Genomic DNA, 27,566 nt, shown 5'->3' with positions numbered 1-27,566 from the left:
TAAGTTATATATGCTTTTTTATGTTTCCCCCAATATATGTTTATTATACCATTACCTCCTAATATAAATTAAAGATAATAAAGTTTTTTTCAGGATGTTTTCTTTAATCTGGGTCCTCTATTTGATCTTCTAAATCAGTGTTTGTTTAATTATAATGTTCATAATAACCATCTGTGAAGCTTGGTAAAGATTAAGATTACCAGAAATTCTACTTCCAAGGTTTGGATTGGATCCTAGATCTTATATTTTTAACACGTTTTCTTGGTAATACTAATATAAGGAATCCAAGGATTTTTACTTTGAAAACAGTGCTTTAAATAACAATGATGACATGGAACCATGAGCTGTAACTAGCAGTAAATTTCTCAGAGTTCTATCTGACTAACCATCCAATTTCTCATCTTTATATCTTCCTCCTCTTGCCACCCTCAAGCTGAAACAGCCTTCTTTGCCTGGTTAATTTCTACTCATTCTTTAAGATTTATCTTAGGTGTCACCTCCTCCAAAAATATCCACTTGACCCTCCTATAAACTGCATTTTTCAATGACCTGTATCTCTGTTTCCATGATATCTTGGTCATCACTCTATCACTATAGCTCCTACTGCCTTTTAATTGGCAGATAATGACATTTATGCACCCCACACACAACTGCAAGTTACTTGAGATCAGGACCTGTGTCATTTTATCACATAAACTCACTAAATGATTTTTTAAGTTAACAAGTTTTCAACTGAATACATGACCAGCCATCAGTTCAGCTGAGGCCAAAAATAAGCCCTTCCAACCACATGTTCACAACAACAGCACGGACCAGGTTTGAGTTTAATTTCCCACCCACTTCCTGTTAATATACCAACCTCATTAAAATCAAAGGTATATATAGAAATTCTCATGTCCAAAAAAGTAACACATTCATATATTTTAAGTTTGACTTAAAATTAAACTTTCTGATATCTTACCGCATTTTAGGCTTGCTTTAACACTGTTTCCAGTCTAGAATGTATGGCCTGTGCTAACAGAATTATTTCCAGAAAGCATATAACATCTCAGCCATTTTGAGCAAAATCTTTATAAATTTTTTTTTTTATGTTTTTGAGAGACCATGTAGACCTGAGTGAAGCATCCAGCTTATAACTCACTCCTATTTGGTAAATATAATTCCTTTGGATAAAGGTTTTTCCTGTAAAATCAAATGGCTCCTTTCCAACTTTTTAATGGTGCATTACTCTTCTTCAGTTCATTTCAACAAATTTAAATATTCCTTCATTTTTTTAAGCTATAAATTAATGGTGTCAACATTTCAAAACTACTCTTTCCCTCTGTTTTTCTCTCAGTAGTCTTCCTTCGGGTGTTCTTGGCTGCTACCCTTTGCAACCTTATGATCCTCTCTTTCACATCATTTCCACTTTGTCTAATCTGAAACACTAAACATTAACTCTGACACTAAGAAGCTTGGCCACTCATATGATCCAAGAGAGCTTTAGCATGTTTAACATGGCTGTTTCAGTTAACCTCAAAAGGGGAGAAACATTTGCAACAGTTGGCATGTTATGGTAGGAGACATATAATAGTATGAAACACATTTTCAACTGTCCATGAAAAGAATGATTAGACATCATAGCAATGAAATTCCACTGATGTGTTTAATTTCCCCTCTTTTTGGAAATAACTCTGCTTATGTAATTTCTCAATTTCATCCATTATGAGGATATGCTTTACTTTGTGTTCCTACCTTTCTTGCTGCCCGATTGACAAGTACTTTATGTACAGGTGTGGTCAAATTTAACTTCTTAAAACAAAGTGCAGAGATTCTTCCAGAGGAAGCCTTAATTTGAAAGAAAATTGAAACTTTATGTAGTTAAACATAATTTTAGCAATAAACATAAGTAATTCACTAGACATTTTGCAGATACTCACTAGCTTTTTAAATGAGTTTCCATTCTGAAAGAAAAAAATTAAAAAAAAATACATTACTTGACTTTCAAAAACCTTATTTGGATTAATACTATATGCCTCTAAATATATTCACATGAAACACATTTTGTTTTAAGTACCAGAAGATAAATCTCAGTGAGTTGTTGAGTCCTTTCTTACTCTGGGAATACCTAATGTTGCAACATACTTCTGCTACTAGATTTATGAAGAAATGACAAAAGAATAGATTATGACTTACCTGATTCATGGAACATTTTTCAATATGAGCAACTATAACTTCTCCAGGAATTCTTACTAAGATATAAGAAGCCATACTATACAATGCTGCATTATTTCCATCAAATGTAATAATGCTGAGTTCTGACAACATGGAACACCGACCTAAAAAGTGGTAGAGAGTAGATTTAGTCTATTAACTAATTATTTGTATTACAGTAATAACTGCTCCTTTTAAAACATCTTTTAAATTAGTCTCCTTATGTTTGACAAAAAGCAACTCTAAAAGTTACTGGGAATCAAAATCATAAATCAAATGAAGAAAGTTCAACAATAACTTTGTCTTGATGGGGTGATTGCTTCAAAAAAAATAATAATCTCCCCCGATTAAAAATTCATTGCCATGTAAGGAACGCAGACTTACACGGACATTCCCACTCAGGGCAGCAAATATCTCTGTTCACTTGAACAGCTCTTCCCCGGAAACCACAGTCAGGCATTTCTATGTCCTTTGGGCAATTAAGAGACCAGTTGTACAACTTCCATTCCTTATCAAGGCATATATATTGGGTACAATTATAAACAGGATCAAATTCTTGAGGCTGTTAATAAAAAAGAAAATTAAAGCATATTTTTCCATTTTCAACTAATGTTTTAATTTTTAAATTTTCCATTCACATTGCTTATAGTGTACATTTCCTAAATACAAAAGCTTTTGAAAGATGAACAATTAAAATTTCACTACAGCTTTTTGTTGAAGTATCCTCTCTGAAATATTCAGTATGAACTTCATTTAAACTTTACCTTAATATTGACTTGACTATCAGAATTGCCCAGATACCCAACTTCTGAGCAAACTGAAGTCTTGTCCTAAATTGTCTAGATTAGTGCTTTGCAAGCAGACTTATACAGTGGCAGTCAACCTTTCATATTATGTTGTATAAAGCTAGTATATGATTAAGACTTCTGTTGAGGTCAGTTTAAAAAAAATTACAACTTAATATTATCCATATATTCCATTAAAACTCAAATGTGATATCAGTTTGACAGCACCTGGATAGAATCATAAATTACTTTTTATATATAGCTCACAGACTTCTAGATAAATAAATAAAAAAATAAATAAGTGGTAGATTTTTTTATAAATTACATTCTATATAAATTATACTAATAACTATAGCAATGCTAAATAATATAACACTTATTACGCTCCAGACATTGTTCTAATTAGTCTATTTTATTCCCTCTGAGGTAGGAGCTAATATTTTTCCCTATTTCTCAGATAGAAAATCAGGTTTAAGGTCAAATTAACTTGCCCTGAGTTTCATAGCTAGTAGAGTCAGAACTTAAATTCAGGCGTTGTTGCTCTGAAGACCAGTGCTCTTAACCACTACTCTATACTGCATCTCAGGGGATGGAGGAAGAAAAATTAACATCTATTTAGCACCTATTATATATCATGCACTAATAAAGTAGCTTTTTTCATTTAATTCTCCCTAAATTTCGTGGGGCAGTTTCTATCATTCCAGTGTTATACATGATAAAAAACAAGAATAAGAGAGGGTAAAGAGTTTTCTAAATAGTGAGACTATTAAGAGAGGACTTCTCAATTTAAAAGCCAAAAGTAGGCAAATAGTCAACTTCAGTCTTGCAAAATTTTCTGTGTATAAGTTGTATCAACTCCCAGAAAATGAAAGGAGATAGAAGAAAACTGAAACGCCTAAACAACACCTAAACCACCTAAAGAATCTATACCTTCCACTCTACTGAAAGAATCTTTAACAAGGTCACCAATGAACTCCACATTGCTAAATTCAATGATCAATTCTCAGACCTCATCTAGTTGACCTGTTAACATATTTAGTATAGCTTATTACTCCATCTTCCTTAATATTTTCTTTTCTTGGCTTCCAGATCACCTACAATCTCCTCCATTTTCTCCTAGTTCAGTGGTTAATATCCTTTGCATGTTTGTCATTGTTTCTCAATCTGTTGAAGTTGTAGTGGCCCTTCTCTCTTCCCTGTCTTCACTCAATCCCTTTGTGATCTCATCTAATCCCACAATTTTAAATACCCTTTATCCACTGAGAATTACAAAAATTTCATCTTAACTTGATCTCTACCCTAAACTCCACTTGTGTTCACCAGATCTGTGTACCCATAGCTTTTTGATGTCTAAGAGGAATCTTAATCTTTACGTGGCAAAACTGAACTCCTGACTCTACCCACCCCAGACCTTCACTTCCCACAATTTCCCCATCCTGATTAATGCCCACTTTATCCTTCAGTTGTTCAAGGCAAAACTCTTAGAATCCTTAATGCCTCTTTTTCATTCACACCTCATATCTAATTCTTCAGTAATTTCTGTAGCCTCTACCTTCAGAATAGATCCAGAACCCAGACATTTCTCACCATCTCCAATGCTATCACCTGGTCCAGATCACCATCAATCTCTTGCCTAAATTCCTGCAGTAGCCTCCTAACTGGTTCTATTGTCTCTTTACACCGTACTCTCAACACAGCAGCTAAAATGATCCTGAAACAGATCAGATGATATAATTCCTCTGCTCAGAAATCTCCCTTTTCTCTTCCTGTGTCATTTAGAATGAAAGCCACAGTCTTCACAATCATCCACAAGGCCTTACATAATCTAGTTTATTTCCTACTATTATTACATAATCTAATTTACTTCCTACTATTTTACTCCATACTATTTTACTCCTTGCTATTCTTTTATTGTTTTAAGATGTTAGGGACATTCTCAGCTCAGGGCCTTGCACTTGGCTGGCCCCTCTGCCTGGAATGCTGTTGCCCTGGTTCTTTGCGTGGTTCACTCTTTCACTTCTTCAGATTTTCTGCTCTAAAGTAACAGTCACTTTCTCAGTGAGGTTCAGTGAGGATCATTTCATTGAAAATAGTTTTATTTTTCTCCTGAGCAGCAATCTCTAGCGTTTTACATAACTTGGTAATTTATTTTGCTTATTGGCTGTTTCAGAATCCAATAAAATGTAAACTCCATAAAAGCAGGAATTTTTGCCTGCTTTTATATTGCTTTACTTATGGTACCTGAATAGTTCCTAGCCAGAAATAGTGCTAAATAAAAATTGGTTGAATAAATCATTGGTTTATCAGAACAAGTAGCATATTTGGAGTAAGGAGATAATTTCTCAAGTTTCAGCCAAGACAATTACTAGCTCTGGGATTCAATGACCTTATCTTTTTTTGCTTACTAGTATATATTTGTCATCTTGCACAGTGCCCGGCATATAGCAGCTGCTTAATAAATATTTTTGAATGCCCGAAGAGAAGCCCACAATATGCTCTTTATTATTATAAAGAATTATTATCATTAAAGAATTATTAAAGAAACATAATTATTATTAAGTTAATAAATTATCCAATTAATAAATCAATAAATAAAAGTATTAAGTTATCATACATAATTATTATTACACCTATCACACAATTACTACTATTAAGGAATCATCCTTAAGATTTCATTTGCATTTTATTTGTTTTTCTTAGTGTGACCAGAGTCTAATTACTAAGAAATATCTGACAGTTAAGGAAAGAAAATTGTTAAAATGTAATGCTTATTTAATTTAGCAAAGAAAGACTAGAGAGCATACCAAAAGAAGTTTAATAGCATCTGGATAGTGATACAGAAACATGAATAGACACAATAAGGAAATGACAAATAGCTGAAGAGATTACTCAGTCATACCTCACATTCCAAACCTGGCGTAGGTGTTAGCTTGTCAATCGCAGTGAAGTCTGATGGAGTAATCATTTCTGAAGGAAATGAAGAGGTCCCCTGCATTAGTGGAGTGGTATTGATCATATATAAAATTCATTTGTGATAGAGACCATGCTAAGAAATTTTATATAGATTATTTCATTTAATTCTAACAAGAACCCTGTGAAGTAGATAATAATATTATTGTCATTTTACAGATAAGGAGACTAAGGTTGTAGAGAGGTAAGCTGGTAAGTGTCAGAGGCAGAATTCGAACTTGGCAATTTTGATTCCAGAGCACTGGCTTTTAAGCACCATCCTAGAAACATCTTCAGTGCCTTGTTGGTGTCAACACAATTGTTTGAACAGGTAGAAGTATCAATAGTATCACTAAAGATTGCTCAGGAGTTACAAATTTTGTTGCATTTCTAACATGCGTAGTGAGGTTGATTCATTTCCCTGGTGAATCTCTAAAATGTTTCCCTTGCAAGCAGAATAGTTGCTGCTGTGGATCGTTGGAGACCCCAGTTGGGTGTGGCGAAGGAGTTACCCATGGAAAGGGAAAACACAACTGGTAAACACATTTGTAAGAGTTCTTCCAAAGCTTTTTGTTAGTACTAAAGGTATCTCTAAAATATTCAAAATCTGAAAGACTGTAGAAGAGTGAAAACGAATGGCTGAAATTTTGTCTAGCTGTAACTGCAGTGTCCATTGTTGATACCATCTAAAAATGACTATATTAGTTTCCTATAACTGCTGTAAACAAATTATTACAAATTTAGTGTTTTGAAACATCACCAAATTATTATCTTGTGGTTCTGGAAGTCCGAAGTCCTAAAATCAAGATATCAGCAAGGGCTGTGCTCCTTCTGGATCCCCTACGGAAGAATCTGTTTCCTTGCCTTTTCCAACTATGGATTGCCTGAATACTTTGACTCATGGTCCCTTCTTCCAACTTCAAAGCCACAGAATAATATCTTCAAATCTCAATTTCTCTCTCTCTCTCTTTCTCTCCCTCCCTCCCTTTCTCCTTCCCTGCTGATTCTGACATCTGACATGTGACACCTTCTCTGACTCTGACCCTCCTCCTTCTCTTTTATAAGGACCCTTATGATTACATTGGGCTCACATGGATAATCCAGGATAACTTCCCCATCTCAAAATTGTTAACTTTATCGCATCTGCAAAATCCCTTTAGCATGTAAGGTCCCATATTTATAAATTCTGGGCATTAAGACATGGACATCTTTGGAGGGCCATTATTCAGCCTACCACAATGACATTAGACAAAACTTTTATTTTTTTGTTAAATAAATTCCATAAATAACCTTAATTTTGTACTTATTATATGGCTTCTAACTTACAAAATAAATGAAGTAGAATAAAAATTCCCATTGCTTGGTCCTATAAACAGTGTTCATGGTATATTAGATGTTGTATCTTCTAGAGAATATGAAATTTTTACAGACTTAAATATCTTCATTTCCATCATCATAAATGTTTGAGTAAAGTAATAGGAGACAAAGTTCCAGCCCAGAGCAAGCACAGAGTCATGAAAAATTCTGATAACTGGGGATCTGAATGGTCTCAGCAATAAAGTAGTCCATTGTTTTCTAAAATCATCAATGGGTTAAAAGCACTGTCTTGGGGTAGAATTATAATAATCAAGCTTGTAATAACTATAGCTTTGTAGTAAGTTTTAAATTGCAAAGTATGAGTCCTACAACTTTGTTCTTTTTCAAAATTATTTTGGCTATTCTAGGTTCCCTGCATTTCCATATGAATATAGGGTCACTTTGTCAATTTCTGCAAAGAAGTAACTGGGATTTTGATAGGTATTGCATTAAATCTGTAAATAAGATTTGGGAGCATTGTCATTTTAGCAATATTAAGTCTCCCAGGAACATGAGATGGCTTTCCATTTATTTTGATCTTCCTAATTCCTTCAATAACATTTTGTAGTTTTCAATGTACAAGTCATACACTTCTTTTGCCAAATGTATTCCTACATATTTTATGCTACTGTAAATAGAATTGCTTTCTTCATTTCATTTTTAGATTGTTCATTGCTAGTACATAGAAACACAATTGATTTTAGTCACTGGTCTTTTTTTCCTGTAAGCTTGTTGATGTATTACTATTTGCCCATTAGTGCTAACAGGTTTTAGTGGATACTTTAGAATAATCTGTATACAGGATCATATCATCTACAAATAAAAATAATTTTACAGGGTAGTTTTCTTACTTCTGAGGGTCATGGAGTAAAATCTATCTCCCCAATATAGTGACCACGGTACTTTAAATTGTTTTAGATGTTTAAAATATACAATGACTATTGATTTGGGGCGATATTACAGAATGCAAAGTAGACAGCAGTACTTAGAGGAATTAACAGTGTATGTCCCAGGTTTAGTACATGCAGTGTTATTCTAAACTTATTCACTCCATAGATTATACAACACAGGGAACGTACTACCAGCCCCTCTCAAAATATGCTTTAAACTATACTAAATTCACTGATGTCTAAAATTTTACAGCAGTAGAGTAATTCCTCATCTCTACAGTGCTAATAATAAGACCTCTCTCTTAGCTTTCTCATAAAGATTAAATACATGCAAAGTCCGTACTCCAATGCCTGACACATAGTAAGTACTCAGTAAATGGTAGCTATTAAGAATAGGAGTAATGAGTTGGGGAGGAACCAGACGGCGGAGCAGAAGGACGTGCTCTCACTCCCTCTTGCGAGAACACCAGAATCACAACTAGCTGCTGGACAAGCATCGACAGGAAGACACTGGAACTCACCAAAAAAGATACCCCACATCCAAAGACAAAGGAGAAGCCACAATGAGACGGTAGGAGGGGTGCAATCACAGTAAAATCAAATCCCATAACTGGTGGGTGGGTGACTCACAGACTGGAGAACACTTATACCACAGAAGTCCACCCACTGGAGTGAAGGTTCTGAGCCCCATGTCAGGCTTCCCAATCTGGGGGTCCAGCAACGGTAGGAGGAATTCCTAGAGAATCAGACTTTGAAGCCTAGTGGGAATTGATTGCAGGACTTCGACAGGACTGGGAGAAACAGAGACTCCACTCCTGGAGGGCACACACAAAGTAGTGTGCACATCGGGACCCAGGGGAAGGAGCTGTGACCCTGGGGTGACTGAACCACACCTACCTCCTAGTGTTGGAAGGTCTCCTGCAGAGGCGGGGGGTGGCTCTGGTTCAATGTGGGGACAAGGACACTGGCAGCAGAAGTTCTGGGAAGTACTCCTTGGCGTGGGCCCTCCCAGAGTCCCCCATTAGCCCCAACAAAGAGCCCAGGTAGGTTCCAGTGTTGGGTTGCCTCAGGCCAAACAACCAACAGGGAGGGAACCCAGCCCCACCCATCAGCAGACAAGCGGATTAAAGTTTTACTGAGCTCTGCCCACCACAGCAACAGTCAGCTCTACCCACCACCAGTCCCTCCCATCAAGCCTCTTAGATAGCCTCATCCACAAGAGGGCAGATAGCAGAAGCAAGAACTACAATCCTGCAGCCTGGCATGATATACAGTGGCATGATATACTCTACCCGGCAAGGATCTCATTCAGATTCGATGGAGAAATCAAAGCTTTACAGACAAGCAAAAGCTAAGAGAATTCAGCACAACCAAACCAGCTCTACAATAAATGCTAAAGGAATTTCTCTAAGTGGGAAACACAAGAGAAGAAAAGGACCTACAAAACAAACCCCCCCCAAAATTAAGAAAATGGTATTAGGAACATACATATTGATAATTACCTTAAATGTGGATGGATTAAATGCTCCAACTAAAAGACACAGTCTCGCTGAATGGATACAAAAACAAGACCCATATATATATGCTGTCTACAAGAGACCCACTTCAGACCTAGGGACACATACAGACTGAAAGTGAGGGGATGGAAAAAGATATGCCATGCAAATGGAAATCAAAAGAAAGCTGGAGTAGTTATACTCATATCAGATAAAATAGACTTTAAAATAAAGAATGTTACAAGAGATAAGGAAGGACACTACAAAATGATCAAGGGATCAATCCAAGAAGAAGATATAACAATTATAAATATATATGCACCCAACATAGGAGCACCTCAATACATAAGGCAACTGCTAACAGCTATAAAGGAGGAAATCGACAGTAACACAATACTAGTGGGGGAATTTAACACCTCACTTACACCAATGGACAGATCATCCAGACAGAAAATTAACAAAGAAACACAAGCTTTAAATGACACAATAGGTCAGATAGATTTAATTCATATTTATAGGACAATCCATCCAAAAACAGCAGATTACACTTTCTTCTCAAGTGTGCATGGAACATCCTCCAGGATAGATCACATCTTGGGTCACAAATCAAGCCTCAGTAAATTTAAGAAAATTGAAATCATATCAAGCATCTTTTCTGACCACAACGCTATGAGATTAGAAATGAAATACAGGGAAAAAACCGTAAAAAACAAAAACACGTGGAGGCTAAACAATACGTTACTAAATAACCAAGAGATCATTGAAGAAATCAAAGAGGAAATCAAAAAATACCTGAGACAAATGACAATGAAAACACGACAATCCAAAACCTATGGAATGCAGCAAAAGCAGTTCTAAGAGGGAAGTTTATAGCTATAAAAGCCTACCTCAAGAAACAAGAAAAATCTCAAGTAAACAATCTAACCTTACACCTAAAGGAACTAGAGAAAGAAGAAGAAAAAAACCCAAAGTTAGCAGAAGGAAAGAAATCATAAAGATCAGAGCAGAAATAAATGAAATAAAACAAAGAAAACAAGAGCAAAGATCAATAAAACTAAAAGCTGGTTCTTTGAGAAGGTAAACAAAATTGATAAACCATTAGCCAGACTCATCAAGAAAAACAGGGAGAGGACGCAAATCAATAAAATTAGAAACGAAAAAGGAGAAGTTAAAACAGACACCGCAGAAATACAAAGCATCCTAAGAGACTACTACAAGCAACTCTATGCCAATAAAATGGACAACCTGGAAGAAATGGACAAATTCTTAGAAAGGTATAACCTTCCCAGACTGAATCACGAAGAAATAGAAACTATGAACAGCCCAATCACAAGTAATGAAATTGAAACTGTGATTAAAAATCTTCCAACAAACAAAAGTCCAGGACCAGATGGCTTCACAGGTGAATTCTATCAAACATTTAGAGAAGAGCTAACACCCATCCTTCTCAAACTCTTCCAAAAAATTGCAGAGGAAGGAACACCCCCAAACTCATTCTATGAGGCCACCATCACCCTGATACCAAAACCAGACAAAGATACTACAAAAAAAGAAAATTACAGACCAATATCACTGATGAATATAGATGCAAAAATCCTCAACAAAATACTAGCAAACAGAATCCAACAACACATTAAAAGGATCATACACCACGATCAAGTGGGATTTATCCCAGGGATGCAAGGATTCTTCAATATACACACATCAATCAATGCGATGCACTATTTTAACAAATTGAAGAATAAAAACCATATGATCGGGCTTCCCTGGTGGCGCAGTGGTTGAGAGTCCACTGCCATTGCAGGGGACATGGGTTCGTGCCCCAATCTGGGAAGATTCCACATGCTGCGGAGCGGCTAGGCCCGTGAGCCATGGCCGCTGAGCCTGTGCGTCCGAAGCCTGTGCTCCGCAACGGGAGAGGCCACAACAGTGAGAGGCCCGTGTACCGCAAAAAAAAAAACCATATGATCATCTCAGTAGATGCAGAAAAAGCTTTTGACAAAATTCAATACCCATTTATGATAAAAACTCTCCAGAAAGTGGGCATAGAGGGAACCTACCTCAACATAATAAAGGCCATTTACAACAAACCCACAGCAAACATTATTCTCAATGGTGAAAACCTGAAAGCATTTCCTCTAAGATCAGGAACGAGACAAGGATGTCCACTCTCACCACTATTATTCAACATAGTTTTGGAAGTCCTAGCCATGGCAATCAGAGACAAAAAGAAATAAAAGGAATACAAATTGGAAAAGAAGAAGTAAAACTGTCACTGTTTGCAGATGACATGATACTATACATAGAGAATCCTAAAAATGCCACCAGAAAACTACTAGAGCTAATCAATGAATTTGGTAAAGTTGCAGGATACAAAATTAATGCACAGAAATCTCTTGCATTCCTATACACTAATGATGAAAAATCTGAAAGAGAAATTATGGAAACACTCCCATTTACCACTGCAACAAAAAGAATAAAATACCTAGGAATAAACCTACCTAGGGAGACAAAAGACCTGTATGCAGAAAACTATAAGACACTGATGAAAGATATTAAAGATGATACCAACAGATGGAGAGATATACCATGTTCTTGGATTGGAAGAATCAATATTGTGAAAATGACTATAGTACCCAAAGCAATCTACAGATTCAATGCAATCCCTATCAAATTACCAATGGCATTTTTTACAGAACTAGAACAAATCAGCTTAAAATTTGTATGGAGACACAAAAGACCCCAAATAGCCAAAGCAATCTTGAGGGAAAAAAACAGAGCTGGAGGAATCAGACTCCCTGACTTCAAACTCTACTACAAAGCTACAGTAATCAAGACAATATGGTACTGTCACAAAAACAGAAACATAGATCAATGGAACAAGATAGAAATCCCAGAGATAAACCTACGCACCTATGGTCAACTAATCTATGACAAAGGAGGCAAGGATATACAATGGAGAAAAGACAGTCTCTTCAATAAGTGGTGTTGGGAACACTGGACAACTACATGTAAAAGAATGACATTAGAGTGGCTTCCCTGGTGGCGCAGTGGTTAAGAATCTGCCTGCTGGTGCAGGAGACACAGGTTTGAGCCCTGGTCCAGGAAGATCCCACATGCCATGGAGCAGCTGGGCCCGTGTGCCACGACTGCTGAGCCCATGTGCCACAACTACTGAAGCCCGTGAGCCTGGAGCCCGTGATCCACAACAAGAGAAGCCACCACAATAAGCATGCACACTGCAACTAAGAGTAGCCTACACTCTCCACAACTAGAGAAGGCCCGCACACACCAACGAAGACCCAACGCAGCCAAAAATAAATAAAATAAATAAATAATTTTTTTTTAAAAAAGGAATGAAATTAGAACACTCCCTAACACCATACACAGAAATAAACTCAAAATGGATTTGAGACCTAAGTGTAAGACCAGACACAATAAAACACTTAGAGGAAAACAAAGGAAGAACACTGAAATAAATCACAGCAAGATCTTTTTTGACCCACCTCCTAGAGTAATGGAAATAAAAATAAACAAATGGGACCTAATGAAACTTTAAAGCTTTGGCACAGCAAAGGAAACCATAAACAAGATGAAAAGACAACCCTCAGAATGGGAGAAAATATTTGCAATGAATCAATGGACAAAGAAGTAATCTCCAAAATATATAAACAGCTCATGCAGCTCAATATTAAAGAAACAAACAACCCAATCAAAAAATGGGCAGAAGATCTAAATAGACATTTCTCCAAAGAAGACATACAGATGGCCAAGAAGCACATGAAAAGCTGCTCAACATCACTAATTATTAGAGAAATTCAAATCAAAACTACAATGAGGTATCACCTCACACCAGTTAGAATGGGCATCATCAGAAAATCTACAAACAACAAATGCTGGAGATGGTGTGGAGAAAAGGGAACCCTCTTGCACTGTTGGTGGGAATGTAAACTGATACAGCCACTATGGAGAACAGTACGGAGGTTCCTGAAAAAACTAAAAATAGAATTACCATACGACCCAGCAATCCCACTACCGGGCATATACCCAGCGAAAACCATAATTCAAAAAGACACATGCAGGGCTTCCCTGGTGGCGCAGTGGTTGAGAGTCCGCCCGCCGATGCAGGGGACACGGGTTCATGCCCCGGTCCGGGAAGATCCCACATGCCACGGAGCGGCTGGGCCCGTGAGCCATGGCTGCTGAGCCTGCGCGTCCGGAGCCTGTGCTCCACAACGGGAGAGGCCACAACAGTGAGAGGCCCGTGTGCCACAAAAAAAAAAGATTGATGACTAATAAGAACCTGCTGTATAAAAAAACAAACAAACAAAAAGAAAAACAACTAATACTAAACTTTCGTTGGGTTATTTGTATGGAACTATGTTAATATAAATGATTCAGACATTACATGAAATTTCTAAAAACTTTATATGTTCTGGTATAATGTTATGTCATAATTCTAGTTATTACTTTAAAATGTATATCTCAGAAATAACTAAATTTCCTTGTCAATTGCATTATTATGAACTTTCATCAAATCTTTAACCGTGGTAATTTTTAAGTCTTTTGTCATTTACAGACAGTTCTGGGTGTACTCTGATGCTTTTGCAAAAATGTTCCTATAAAAGGGTTTCATCTTCAAGGAATTCATGGAAAAGACTCTGACAAGTACAGGTTTCTGGTAACTGACTATACTGCTGAACTGAATGAATAAGCATTTTCAGAACTCTAATGGAAAACTGATGAATTCATAAAAGTGCTAACAAAAGATCAAGATGAAAAAAAAATTAATTACATGGGACTGAGTGAACTGGTGAGGATGATTATAATCTTTGTGACTTTCTGTTTGAATAAAAAAAAAAAATCCCACAAGGACTCAGAGACAAAAACTATACAAATCAATTTTCACTGCAAAGTAAAGGAGCTGTTACAGTGGAGGATTACTGGACTGAATGTCAATATTATGACATAGTATGAGTGTGTTTCGTGTTTGGTAATTGCAATCATTGTTGCTTTTGTTGTGGTCATGCATTTACAATGCTTGGTGTCAGTTTATTTATCTCTTGTAAAAATAAAATACAGTGTGTGTGTGTGAAAAAAATAAAAATAAAATAATAAATATCATAATTAAAAAAAAAAGAATAGTAGTAATAGCGATGATTGTAGCGAGACTATTATTAGAAGATGTCACAGGACTTATTAAAATCCTCCAGTGATTCGCCATGGCCTTCAGAAAAAAACACAAACCCAACAACTTTCCTCATGGGCCGTTTGTGATCTGGCCTCTAAACATCTCTTCCAGACCATCTCTTGGCACAATTCCCCCACACCACACTCTCAAGGTGCGATGACCTGCTTGAAGCCCCTCTGTGTGACGGGTTCCCTCTCAGCTGCAGGCCTTTGCACGTGCACACACTTCCTCCTTCTAGCTGTCCACCTCTGACCTCCTTCTGTTAGCCAACTGAGACCACACGTCCAGAATAAGACCCCTCCTGCTTACCGCTTGGACTTACTCCTACCGTAATATCACAACAGCCTATGGACTATTCGCTGTTTTAGGGTTGGAGCTGTGACTTGTTCACCATTCTCCCTTCCTCCCCCCTCCCCACCCCCAGTGTCAGGACAGTACCTGGCAGTGTTGACACTCAATGAAAGTTTGTCAAACATATTTAAAGAATAAATATCTGAATTTATCTAAATTATAACCCCAGGAGATATAATACATTAGGTTTGTCAAGCCTCACTGTGAGTGGATTAATTCAATCCTTTCCTGAGGCAAGCTTCACAGTGAGGGAGCTAAGTGAGGGTTTGAGCCCAGAATGCCTCCTCCAGAAGCTGTGAGAGAACACAGGAATGAGAATAAAAGTGCTTAAAGGATGACTTCATTTGCCTTAAAGTCTCTTCAGCGTCAACTTAGTCACTGTGAAAATTTAATCAGGATTTAGCAAAAGCTAAATTCTAGGCAAAAACGTGAGGGAAGTTCTTATTATCTATACTAACTGAAATGGGACAGAGGTGGACCAAATGTAGAAGCCATTCTGAAAATGTGGCTTGTTGATCCAGTGAACAGCTACTTAGTGAGACCAAAGTGACTGCTGGGTTCTCTCATGGATGAGATAGTACTAACACCAGTAGCTGTTTAGGAGTGCCAAGATTTAAATTACATGATGCTAAGTTTAGTGTCTAAAGTTGTAACGATACCTGTAAACATGGGTAGAGATGGCTTACCTGGAGAAATTAATGCTGGTTCTGTGGGAATCAGAGGTATGCCTACAAAGAAGCAAAGATACTCTTCTTTAATCTGTTTTGCTTAAATTGTAGCCCACATAGTTCATATAAGGATGTTTAGCTTTAAGGAAAATATTTTGGGAGAGAGCTTGCAGAAGGAATGTGAGAGCAAAGACTTACACGGTTTAGAAAGTAATTCAGAATCCAAAAACTTTGAAAAGGACAATGAATAAGAACCTCATGAAGGTTTATTGTCTGTCTAAAACTTCTGTTTATAGTCACTTGCCATCATATAAAAAATATTCAAGTATTTTACTTTTCAGAATAAGTGAAGTAAGGTTCACACTTACAGTCTTCTGGGTAAACACATTTGAGAGTGACTTCATCAAGGATCATAGTTTTAGGGCAGTAGGGCAAGCATCCTTCAACCCTTTAGATGAAAAAAAAATTAAAGTAAGAAAAAAATTTTAATATAAAAATATATTACATTTAATATAGGAAACTAAGATACAGTTTTCCTAAAATTCTTCTATTCTCCTTGTCAAGCACTAAGCAGTGCTCTGCTTGCTGTTATTCCATCATACCTCATTGTACAAAATCACAAGCTAGTGGATGATAAAGAAATATCCATGATTGAGGCAGAATCTGAACACAGAATTTTCAAAACATACACTTATGTTTGGGACACACTAAGGCCATGTTCTATAATTGTGATTTTACTCTATGTTCATCATATCGTTACTTTCCTATACTCCCCAACATATAAGCAGAGAGACACACTCTTTGAATATCCATAAGGATGTTGGTAGAACAAAAACAGAATGTTCAGGGGCTCTCCCTGCTTATTATTAAGCCCTGAAGTCATTGAAAAGTAGTTAGAAATCTCTGGGTGGCAGAGATGGAGGTGGGACATGGTTGCTCTTCTCTGAGAACAGGGAAGGGGGATGGCAGAGGCTGCAGTTCTCAAGAGCCTCAGGGCCTGTGCCCAAAATAGTGGCCGTGCTCTGGGAGGAGGTGGTTGTATATGAGCCTAAGGAGACTGGATTTCAAGCCCCAAAACGTCTGGTCTTGTGTGTGGCACATGAAATCAGGAGGCCCACATTTCAAGAAGCATGGGCTTGGGAATCGGGGACCAAAAACAGGCAGGACCATCCTGAATGCTTATCCTCTGAGGGAATGAAGCCAAGATAATGACTGAGGTAAAGTCTTCCTTCTCGTCCAGTTGGGGCTCAGAGTCCAATTTATTCTGATGCAAAAGAAATATATCCTTCATGTACAACCAATTATTAGATTCATACCTACTAGAGAGAATTACTGTACATATAGTTTAAAAAAGTCTTGCTTATCTGCCTCTCAAATACACCAGCAGGCTATGATACTATTTTTAATATTTTAAAACATTTCCATTTGCCTTATCTATAAAGTAAAAGATTTGGACCAAAAATACAGCCCCTTTCCAATTCACTTGACACTAGGGGCACGTGTTGCCACCAGAGGGCACTCTTTCATGGAAGGAAATCCAAAACCAAGAAAAGCTAATTTCTCTTTTTAACAGAGACCCTTTGGCCATCTCTTGGATACTTCCTTCACAAATTTTTTTAAAAAACATTAACAGCTCAGCTTATAAGACTAATTATTTATTTCTAAAGTGAACTTAAATAATAAAATTTTAACCAGTATATGATATCCCTATCCTACTCTAAACTCTGTCAAGCAAAAAAGAAAAAAGTTACTAGATTACTGAAAATACTAGGGCCGGTTGATTATCCTCACATTAAATAAACATCATTTTTTATGCAACTCAATTATTCTGCAGTTGCTTTATGCAAGTCAAAACCACAGGTATCGTTTTAAAATCATCTTCCAAAACCCAGTAACTTGTTCCTTTAAAATGTCATCATGGTTGCACACAGCAGGGTCCTCTTTATTTTGTCATACAACTGGTAATCTAGTCAACTTCTGACTGAAAAATATGCCTCAGATGTAGAACAGTTCTTATAATAGGTATATTATGTAATAGGGATAGCTCTGCTTACATATGGGCTCTGTGGTATGCTAGTTGGCATCTTTTCTCATAAAAGTTCTCATTTCCACTAGATATTTTTATTTTCAACACTTGCTATGTGCCAGAAACTGAAATCATCTAGAACAAGCAGGGTGGTTCTGCTGGGGACTTGAAGGAGGCGTGCAGGGCTATGTTGACACGCCAACTCAGTACCTGAGTCTCCCCTCAGGACGGCAAGTACCAGGGGGAGCCATGATGAGGTGCCTCAGCCCAGGGAACCGGATGAAGTAGAAAGAAGTAGTGGTGAAGACAGAGATGAGAAACAGTTTGGCAGGGGGGAAGTTTCATGCCGAGTCTCTTCTCTGCGTTCTAACTATACCAAAAAAGAAACTTCAGGGGAGCTACAGACCAAACAATGGAAGCACTGAGGATCTGGGTTCAACCACCCTGGAGACTGGGTATGCCACAAGAAATAAACTAGCCAAATGCCACTTCAAAATATAGCTCCATTTCCTCCCCAGTGCCAGGGCTGGCCTTGCCCCTCTCTTTTTCTTCCTTCCTCCCCCACGTGCTCTCCTTCCTATGGGGCCCCTGTTATTTCCCCTCTTCCCGATGGCTCCCAGAAGAGACAGGAAATAGGTTTGTGAATGTGGGAGGTCCAAGTGAATGGTGAAGACTTCTTTTCAGAAAGAACTGGTTGTTTTTATTTTTAAGAAAATAAACAGAAATATCATTTCCTTCTCTCTGTTCCCATAGCACCTGTTACCCAACAGGATGTAGTTGTTCAAATTCTGGCTCTGCTGCCTGCAAACTGTGTGGCCTGAGGCAAGTTGCTTAACTTCTCTGTGCCTCGGTTTGTTTTCTCTTCTGAAAATGGGAATAATGAGATTACCAATTGTACAGCACTTAGCACAGCATGTGTCATGCTGTAAATACTTCAATGTGCTAGTTGTTGTGGTGGTTATTCCTCTAGCCCTCTTTCCCCTGTATTGTCAATTATTTGCTATTGTTCCTGTCTTCTTCCTAAAGACTGTGAGCTCCTTGAAATAAGGGCTACATCTCATTTACTCATATGTCAGAACCTTTTCTAGTGCCAGTGTTTGTTGTAGAGCAGAAGCTCATAAATGACTAATAGAAAATGATTCTTTTAAAAATATTCCCTCCTACTACTGTTGCATTTCTCTGTTCTCCTTTACAACAAAATTCCTTAAAAAAAAAAAAAAAAAAGCTGTTACATTGCTTATCTCCATTTTGCCTCTTCCTATTCTCCAGATCACCAAATCCAACAAACAATTTTCAGTTTGAAATTTAAAATCCTCAGAACCAAATTCCTGGCTTTTCCTCCAAACTGCTCCTCCTAACATCTTCCTTATCTTAGTAAATGGCAACTCAGCCCTTCCGTTAAATTGAAATCATTCGAGTTGATATTTGACCAGTTTTGACCACAAAAATGGCGATTACATATGATTCTGAAACATACAAAATGCTGAGAGCTGAACTGGAGTCCTTAACTCCTCTTTCTCTCATAACTGACCTTGACTCTATCAGCATCCCTTATGGCCCTAAGTTCAAAATATATCCAGAATCTGTTCACTTCCCACATAACCTCCAGGGCTACCAACCTAGTCAAATCCCCTTCATGTCTGTATTACTGCCCTGTTCTGCCCTTGTTCTTCCCCTCACCAAAAGTCAGTGTAATAGCCAGTGTAAACATTTTAAAAGATCCTGTCACTCCTCTGCCCAAAATACACCAGGACGTTACTCAGAGAAAAAGAGTCCTCAGGGCTTCCCTGGTGGTGCAGTGGTGAGAGTCTGTCTGCCGATTCAGGGGACACGAGTTCATGCCCTGGTCTGGGAAGATCCTACATGCCGCTGAGCGGCTGGGCCCGTGAGCCATGGCTGCTGAGCCTGCGCGTCCGGAGCCTGTGCTCCGTGACGGGAGAGGCCACAACAGTGAGAGGCCCGCGTACCGCAAAAAAAAAAAAAAAAAGAGTCCTCACAACAGGCTACAAGGCCCTGTATGATTCACCCACCACTACGATCCTCTGCTCTCTTCTCCTACCTCTCAATTTTGTTCACTTTGCTCCAATTAACTGGCCTCCTTGCTCATCCTCAAGCACACCAAACACATTCCCATCTCAGGACCTTTACATGTTTCTCAGATTGAGAGGCTCTTTCCCCAGATATCCACATGGCTAGTTCCCTCACTTCCTTCACATCTCTTACTAGATGTCACCTTGTCAGCCTATTCTTCCCTGACCACCCTACATTAATGAGCAAACACACACACACCTGCCTTATGCTCCCTTACCTTCCTTTATTTTTCTCCAGAATACATAAGTCCATCCTACAATATATTGCATTATATATTTACATTTTTATTTTTTATTCTCTGCCTCAATGCAACAAAATGTTTAAGCTGCGGACAGGTAAATACTTTGTTCAATACTGTATCCCTAACAGCTAGAAGAACTGCTGGCATACAGCAGACCCTCAATAACTACTGCTTGAATAAAACAAAATAAATTCGTGAATGAGTATCTAGAACAAATTATTGTTAAGAATTTTTTTAATCTAAGAAAAAAAAATCACTGACAGCAGAATCTACTAATGCTAGAATCTGTTCATGAATGGTTAAACATGACTTACGGTGGAAGAAATTTACATGCTAGAGCTGCAGGGTCACTACACGTTTTAAAACAGGGAGTGGCACAAGGTTCATATCTCCATTCACACATCCTCCTGTAAGGCACTGCTGCCTGGATTTCTGGGGAAAAATGAAATTTAGATTGTGTACAAAAATGGACAGCTTGAAAAATAATGATTTATGATAGTAAACCTTTAGGGTTTGACCTTTCTTTGATTATAATGCTGTGGAAAAGACAGGGCTATGGGGAATAAAAAGCATTGTAATTGCTTGCTGATCAAAGCATTTCATACTCAGGTTGAATATCAAAATGTTAGTTTATCTTCCAAACATTTAAAAAAGCAAGAGGTGCAGGAGGCCAAGGAAAATTCTAAATCTTCTTCCTTTCTTTATGTTTAGTGGGTGTTCATTGATCTATGTATCATGATAATAGCATACACTTGTTTGGAATTTTATTTTTTGCAAAATAAATTTTTGTCCATAATTTTATTTTATCCTTGCAACAATCCTGTTGAGTGGGTATCACCTCCATTTTATAAATGAAGGAATTGAGGCTAAGAGGAGCCAAGTGACTTGCCAAATTCAAACAACTGGAAAAATGACAAGACCAAAGACATATTTATTGCCTGACATCAGACGTAAGGAAAACACTCCATCTTTGTTCTTCTCATAGAATTTAGCTCATTGCCTTGTACACGGTAAGTATTATCTAATGACAAAAATGAATGAATAGGTTTTAATAATACATGCTTGTAGTTAGAAAAACCTTCCTTGACTGAAGATCTTTCTCCTGCACACTCTGCTAATATTTTCCCCTTCCCACATCATAGACCAGTCCTTCTGCAGCAGTCCAGAACTACCTCTGAAGGAGAGAGCTCCATAAGGGAGAAAGTTCAGGAAGCAGGTTATGTTTCTTGGACTTCAGATATGGAATTCAATTCCAAGGTATGAGAATGAAAATAAGGCTTTCTGGAAGGCATCTATGCATCTAAATATTAAAACACTCATTAGACCTGGGTTACTAGGATCATGGGGCATGAGAGAGGGTTGGTTCCAAGACTAGAATAAACCCCTAGTGTATCCTAGGTTTGGGAAGCCCACAAAGATGAGTTTCTGAGATTTTGATGATGCCATTGGCTGCAGTTGTCCAAAGCTCAGGTAAGGCCACTGGGTCTGGTTCTAATGCAGCAGATTTGTGTATTGGAGAGGAAATAAAGGCATGCAAAATTCAACTTTTAAGTAAATTCAAGTAAAAATATCACACTCACTCTATAGAATGTTGTATAGCCATGTCAGTGACTCTTTTTCTCATGAGTCCAGGAGCCCCATTCAATAGGCAAAAATTTGAAGCTTAGTTTGAATTTTCTAAAATCCAAAGAGATTTATAGAAATGTATCCACAACAAAAAAAGGCAAATGATTAGCTCTCTTAGACTGACTTAGAATCTGAGTCTGTTAGAATGAAAAAAATTTGTTTGGGAGACTCAAGGCAGATATCGAGCTCTTAGGTTTTGAAAATAAAGCATGACTTTTAAACACTGGATAAGGCAGTGAGGATTCCTCTCTGAAATTTAGAAAATTCAATAGCTATAGAACAGCAAGGATCTCTAGAAATAAGACCAGGATTCTGCTGAACCAGAAAAATCTTCTAGAGGTCAGTGGAACCAGACTCCATAGTATTCAAAGAACAGAGATAAACACATTGTCTTTATCATTAAGAATCAAACTATATGAGAAGTTGCCTTCTAATGAAGGAAAAGGTAGATACAAAACTAGACAACAAGGAGACATGGGTAAGTTCTGTTTCCAAAGCCCAGACAGCACTGAAAGTAATCATTGAGGCAATCATAAAAATAACATCATTTAAGGCTATTCTAAACAATTTACCACATTAACTTATGGGATACTATAACCCTATGAAGTAGGTATTATTATTTCTCCCATTTTACAGATGCATAAACTGAGAGGCAGAGAGGTTAAGAAACTTACTAAGGTCATAAAAGGTCATGCAACTAATTAAAAATGATTTTTAAATTAAAACCTAATAAATATTCTGTCATTATTTAAGTTACCTACTTAATCTGTATTTGAAGATCTCAGGAAACATACCTTCTATGCTGAAGCTACTTAAATGTTTAAATTCTTCAGAATCATCATATTTTGATGCTTTGGCACTAGAATCTGTCAATATGATGAAAAAGCCTTTCTTGCTGCATAACTCAAAAGCACTGTAACCAGGAATCCAGAGGTCCTGATGGTGAAAAAATGTGGCTCTCCGACGAAAGGCTGAATTCACCTCCCACAGTTTCAGAATAAGAGTGTCATCATCATGGACATAGAGAAAGTAGTTTGGCCTTTCAGCAGATTCCAAGGAAACAAGTGCCAATGCTGTAAAACAGAGCAGTGTTTGACAACTCCCTGGGTTCTCTGGAGAAGGCAGATCATCAGCACTGGCATCATAAAATTCATTTATAAAGCTGACAAAAACAGAACTGCACAATTGTCATACATAGTTAATGCCAATCTCAAAGATTTCAGAAATGATTTATAAGATCTCTAAAGGAAAAAATAGTATTTTAATGCAATGCATAAAGTGACAGCTCCAAAAATAATCAGTCTTTGATAAGTTCCAATTTTTAAATAATTGATCATGTCTTTGGGCGAAAAAAAGAAGTATCAACTTAGGACCCCAGAATGTACAATTCCATACAAATAGTTGAACAGTTAATTGGACACACATTTGTACTTGCAAGCTTTAACATTTTCAAATGTACAAAATCTACAAATGGCTAAATTGGATGATAGAAAAGAAAACGAGAATAGAGAAACAGATCAATTTAAACATGGTGCTGCATTTCAATATCACTGGATTCTTAATAAGCAAATGTTCTTGCAAGTGATTTTACTGCATTAAGAAAAGACTATTTGCTCAACATTATTGTCTATTTCCCCAGAGATGATGAGAAAGCTAACGAACAACTACAAAGCATTTGAGAAGTGCCATGCTTTTTTGTTATGCACTTTAAAAGTTTCCCTTATATTTATAAAACCCATGGCATAAGTTTCTTCATTGAGATTTTAGATTTAATTTCTTAAACCTTAATTTCTTTAGGTCTTAATTCCTTAATTTAAATGTACTAGGATTTTTCTATTAAAAAAATTAATTTTTGTACATCATACAATGAAGAGCTCTCTCAAATCCAATAAACGATTCCAAAGGCATTTATTGTGTCCTAAAACTTACAAACCCCTCTGCTGAGCACTGGAAGATGCAAAGAAAAATAAAAGATATTTTTATAAGAGAAAAAATATATAACTAATATATAAATTAGAACTTTAGACTGTGATAGGTGTTTTCACAGATTAAAAAGAATTAAAGGAGCTCTTTTTACAAGAATGGAGCAATTTATTTTAACTGGAAAATCAGGAGATTTCTCTGAATTAAGTGAAACTTAAGTCGGATTCATTCATTCAATAAATATTTCCTAAGTTTATAGAACACAACATGCATGGTTCTAAGCAGGGTAAGAATAGTAACAATGTAGCCTGAACATCATGGATCAGAAGGGGACACTAACCACCAGGCAGAACAAGTGCCAAGTGGATACGACCAGTATAGATGTACAGGGGCAAACCAGTAAGTGTGGGGCCAGGTACCACGACAGACAAGGCCACGTAAGAAAAACAGACCGTCTCAATGACTATCTAGACTTTGATTTATGGTCTTAACTTAACTTGCTTGATATTAAATCACAACTTTTTTTCTTTAACTTTAATCTGGCATTAAAATCTTTCACATGTTAATTATCAGAAGACTATTTTTCAAAAATTTCAAATTAAGTTCTGTGATTAATGCTATGAAAACTGAAGCTGTGCTTTATTTGGGACCAAAAACTCAACCAAACAATTGCAATTCTAATTGCATCTATATATGCCAACAGATAAACAAAGAAATGATTTTATATACAAAAGAGAGAGCTAGTTCATACACCAGTGTCTTATGTTATTTCAAATCCTTTAGAGCACCTAGAAAAATGTCATAAACATATTAGATTCCCCAATTAATATTTACTGCATGAATAAATGAAAAAAGGTCAATGGAAAATTAAATTCTTACTTTCAGTTGGAAATTATACTTACACGATGCCTTATCTTTGAAAAGGCCTGGAGTGATCATAAAAGTAAAAAATAAATTGCCATGAATACTACTTCTTGGCAGAGAGAAAATGTTTCTACTGGTCATATTGATCCCCAGAATAAGGCCAGTCTGCCCATAACTTGCCAGCATATATGGTCCTTCTCCAAGCCCTAGTTAAATGCAAATGAGAGAATTATAAGTTGGCATAGGATTCTTACATTTCAAGCTGCCATTTCAATGGAATAAATTCTAATACCAAAAAATACTCCGAAAATTATTGAGCATTTAAACATTCATCAGTAACAAAATAACAACTCTTTTCAAAAAGAATATATTATATTGATTTGGAATATATACATATTTAGAATATGCAGTTTAGAATATATATATACATGACTGCGTATGTGTATATGTATATGTACATGTATACCTAGTGGTGATGGATAAAAGGTTGACTTAAGCTTTCTAGACCTCAAATTTTCTCACCTATTTGAAGATGTTTGTCTAGGTAACCTTTCACTCTAATATTCCAAGACTCTAATCTACTCTCAATAAACTTAAGCTTAGTCCTATCAATGGTAAGGTATTTTGATAGTCTTCTAAAAATCATCTCTCCTTAATAGGTTGCATTACATTAACACAGAATTCACAGACATGATATACAATATTTTACTATTTGGGGGATTACTGAATTTCATCAGTGAGGTATGTCTATAAAGAAGAAAATAAGATGATGCTGAACAGAGAAGCCAAATGTCATGTTACTTATGCTGTCCTTTCCATACACTTCAATGGTTTCATATAAAGTGAAAAATATATACTATAGTTAAAAAAAACTACTTAGTGTAGAACCAAACCTGAAACTCAGTCAAAGTAGTATTCCTACAAACTTCATCTTATAAAGAAAACTATATAAATTAATTTTAAAATTCACTAATATTAAAAATAAACTGATGCGTTAAGTTTTATGATAATGTCAGTTTACCTTCAACCCAATCTCTATGACGTTTAATGTTTTAAAATAAGTGAGGTACTATAAAACTTTGAGGTTTCTTCTGAATTATCTAAATTACATAATTATCAGCTGTGTACTTTTACAGATATATGTAGATATTTACGTTGTAGTTATGTAAAATGCTAATATAGGTGCAATAGGTGGTTTCAGAAAAGAACAATCTGGTTGCTCTCAGTAAATTTCACTTTTCCTCTTTTCTCCAATTTTTATCTCAAGGACAGTTTTCCTTTCCCAGACTACTCTTAAGATGGATGGAAAAAAATTCAAAGAAACCCACAACCTGGGTTTTTCCCCTTTCAGGATGAAAACGAAGCCTAAGAGAAGGGGAGAAGATAATTGGATTAGAGGGTTACAAAGTCTCCCAAACAGGAAGGAGAGCAAGAACCAAAATTTCCATCATGAGGAACAGGAGAAGGTAGGGATTATAGGATGAATCTTCAAGTGCTGTCCCATCCACTGAGTCATCAGCTGAGACACTTCACCACTGAGCAGCTAGGGTCACCTCTAAGCCATGGGGAAGGAGCTTTAGGAGGGACTCAGACACCCTGAGTGCACATGGAGCTTTGAAAACCTCTGCCCCCCACACCAAGATGGAACTGAGCAGATGCAGGAAGAATTTCGCTATGAGCCTGGCAGCAATGGACTCCTCACCACTGTTACAAATATATACCCTGCACAGTTTCTCTATGAGCCAAAGTCTACAACACCCAAGAAAACTATATCATTAGTCTCCACCACCTACTAGCTCATTTTCTAGGGAAGACAAGAGCAACATAAACTTCCAAGATGAAAATATACACCAATTTAGATTTGTGTGAATATGTAAATAATGTACAAATAGGTATATAAACATGTAAATCATGAGATTCAATTCAAAATGAAGACGACATATACAACTACAGCTTGTGGGCTTCAAGCACCCTCACAGATGTCCAAGAGAAGAACAGGAGAAAGGAGATAGACCACTAAACAAAATATTCTCTCCCCTACTGCACAAGTACCTTCCTACAGCAACCTGAAGAGACAACTGTCATCTGAGAAATCCATTTGTATAAAAATCGAAAGCTCCTGAATTGATTCCCAGTCGATGGATATCTTGTGTCTGAATTGTTTTCCTGCATTTTCACTAGCAATTGAGGGACAAAAGTCACTGACTTTATCATTAATTTTCTGCAGGGAGAATTATAATTTCACTGTCTACTAAAAGCAATCATTTCCTGTAGTTATTATTTAAGCACAGTATTAAGAATATCTGATCTAATAAAATCACTCTGAACTTAAAACTTGCACAACAATTTTTAGCAGGATCTTGAAGTCTTAACTCCCTACAGCAATAGAACATTTATATTTTTAGCAAATGCCATAAAAATGAAGATACTAGAAACAGTCATTGTGTGAAGGATTATTGAACTTATCTCAGTAGTAACCTCTGAATTTTCCTACTTTAAAAATTTTTTTCCTCCTACAGAATCACAATCATTTATCTCTGCATTTGCTTTGAATAATTTAAGTATTTTAATAACATAGTTTCCAGAGAAAAATGCCAGCTATGAATGTCCAAAGAAGACTAGGTAAGTTTACAATAGTTGTGAAATTATTTGAGATGAAACAAATGAAGAATGCTCATTTAAAACTTTTTTCTTTTTATTACTATCAACAACTTCCACAATTCTTTATTCCCGTTCAATTATCTACCTTGATCACGTTACTTTCACAACTCTTCCTCTCCTTGGCAGGTTGACTCTGTTCCCTATTACTTTGATCATAGGAAACAGAATCTCTGTCTCTCGTGGGTCTCATGAAGGCTGAACGCCCCGTGTTCACCCTCTGAATACTACCAATACAGTATTACAAATGAAACTAGA

At 36.8% G+C, this 27,566-nt stretch overlaps 1 protein-coding gene across 1 annotated transcript in view; it reads right to left on the bottom strand.

The window, feature by feature from the left end:
- Positions 1-27,566, bottom strand: part of OTOGL (otogelin like) — a 148,889-nt gene that overhangs the window by 34,192 nt on the left and 87,131 nt on the right. The window contains exons 32-41 of the mRNA XM_033431337.2: positions 24,689-24,856; positions 22,658-22,936; positions 20,552-20,669; positions 16,248-16,327; positions 15,898-15,939; positions 5,878-5,945; positions 2,578-2,755; positions 2,176-2,318; positions 1,920-1,943; positions 1,735-1,827 (exon numbers count right to left, since the gene is read on the bottom strand). Of these exons, the coding sequence (XP_033287228.1) occupies positions 1,735-1,827; positions 1,920-1,943; positions 2,176-2,318; positions 2,578-2,755; positions 5,878-5,945; positions 15,898-15,939; positions 16,248-16,327; positions 20,552-20,669; positions 22,658-22,936; positions 24,689-24,856 (1,193 nt within the window). The remainder of the gene's footprint in view (positions 1-1,734; positions 1,828-1,919; positions 1,944-2,175; positions 2,319-2,577; positions 2,756-5,877; positions 5,946-15,897; positions 15,940-16,247; positions 16,328-20,551; positions 20,670-22,657; positions 22,937-24,688; positions 24,857-27,566) is intronic.

The sequence above is a fragment of the Orcinus orca genome, chromosome 11 (genome assembly GCF_937001465.1).
Source record: "Orcinus orca chromosome 11, mOrcOrc1.1, whole genome shotgun sequence".
In the NCBI taxonomy this organism is placed as follows: Eukaryota; Metazoa; Chordata; class Mammalia; order Artiodactyla; family Delphinidae; genus Orcinus; species Orcinus orca.
The sequence above is the reverse complement of the archived record's forward strand: the minus strand, read 5'-3'. Positions and strand labels throughout refer to the sequence as shown.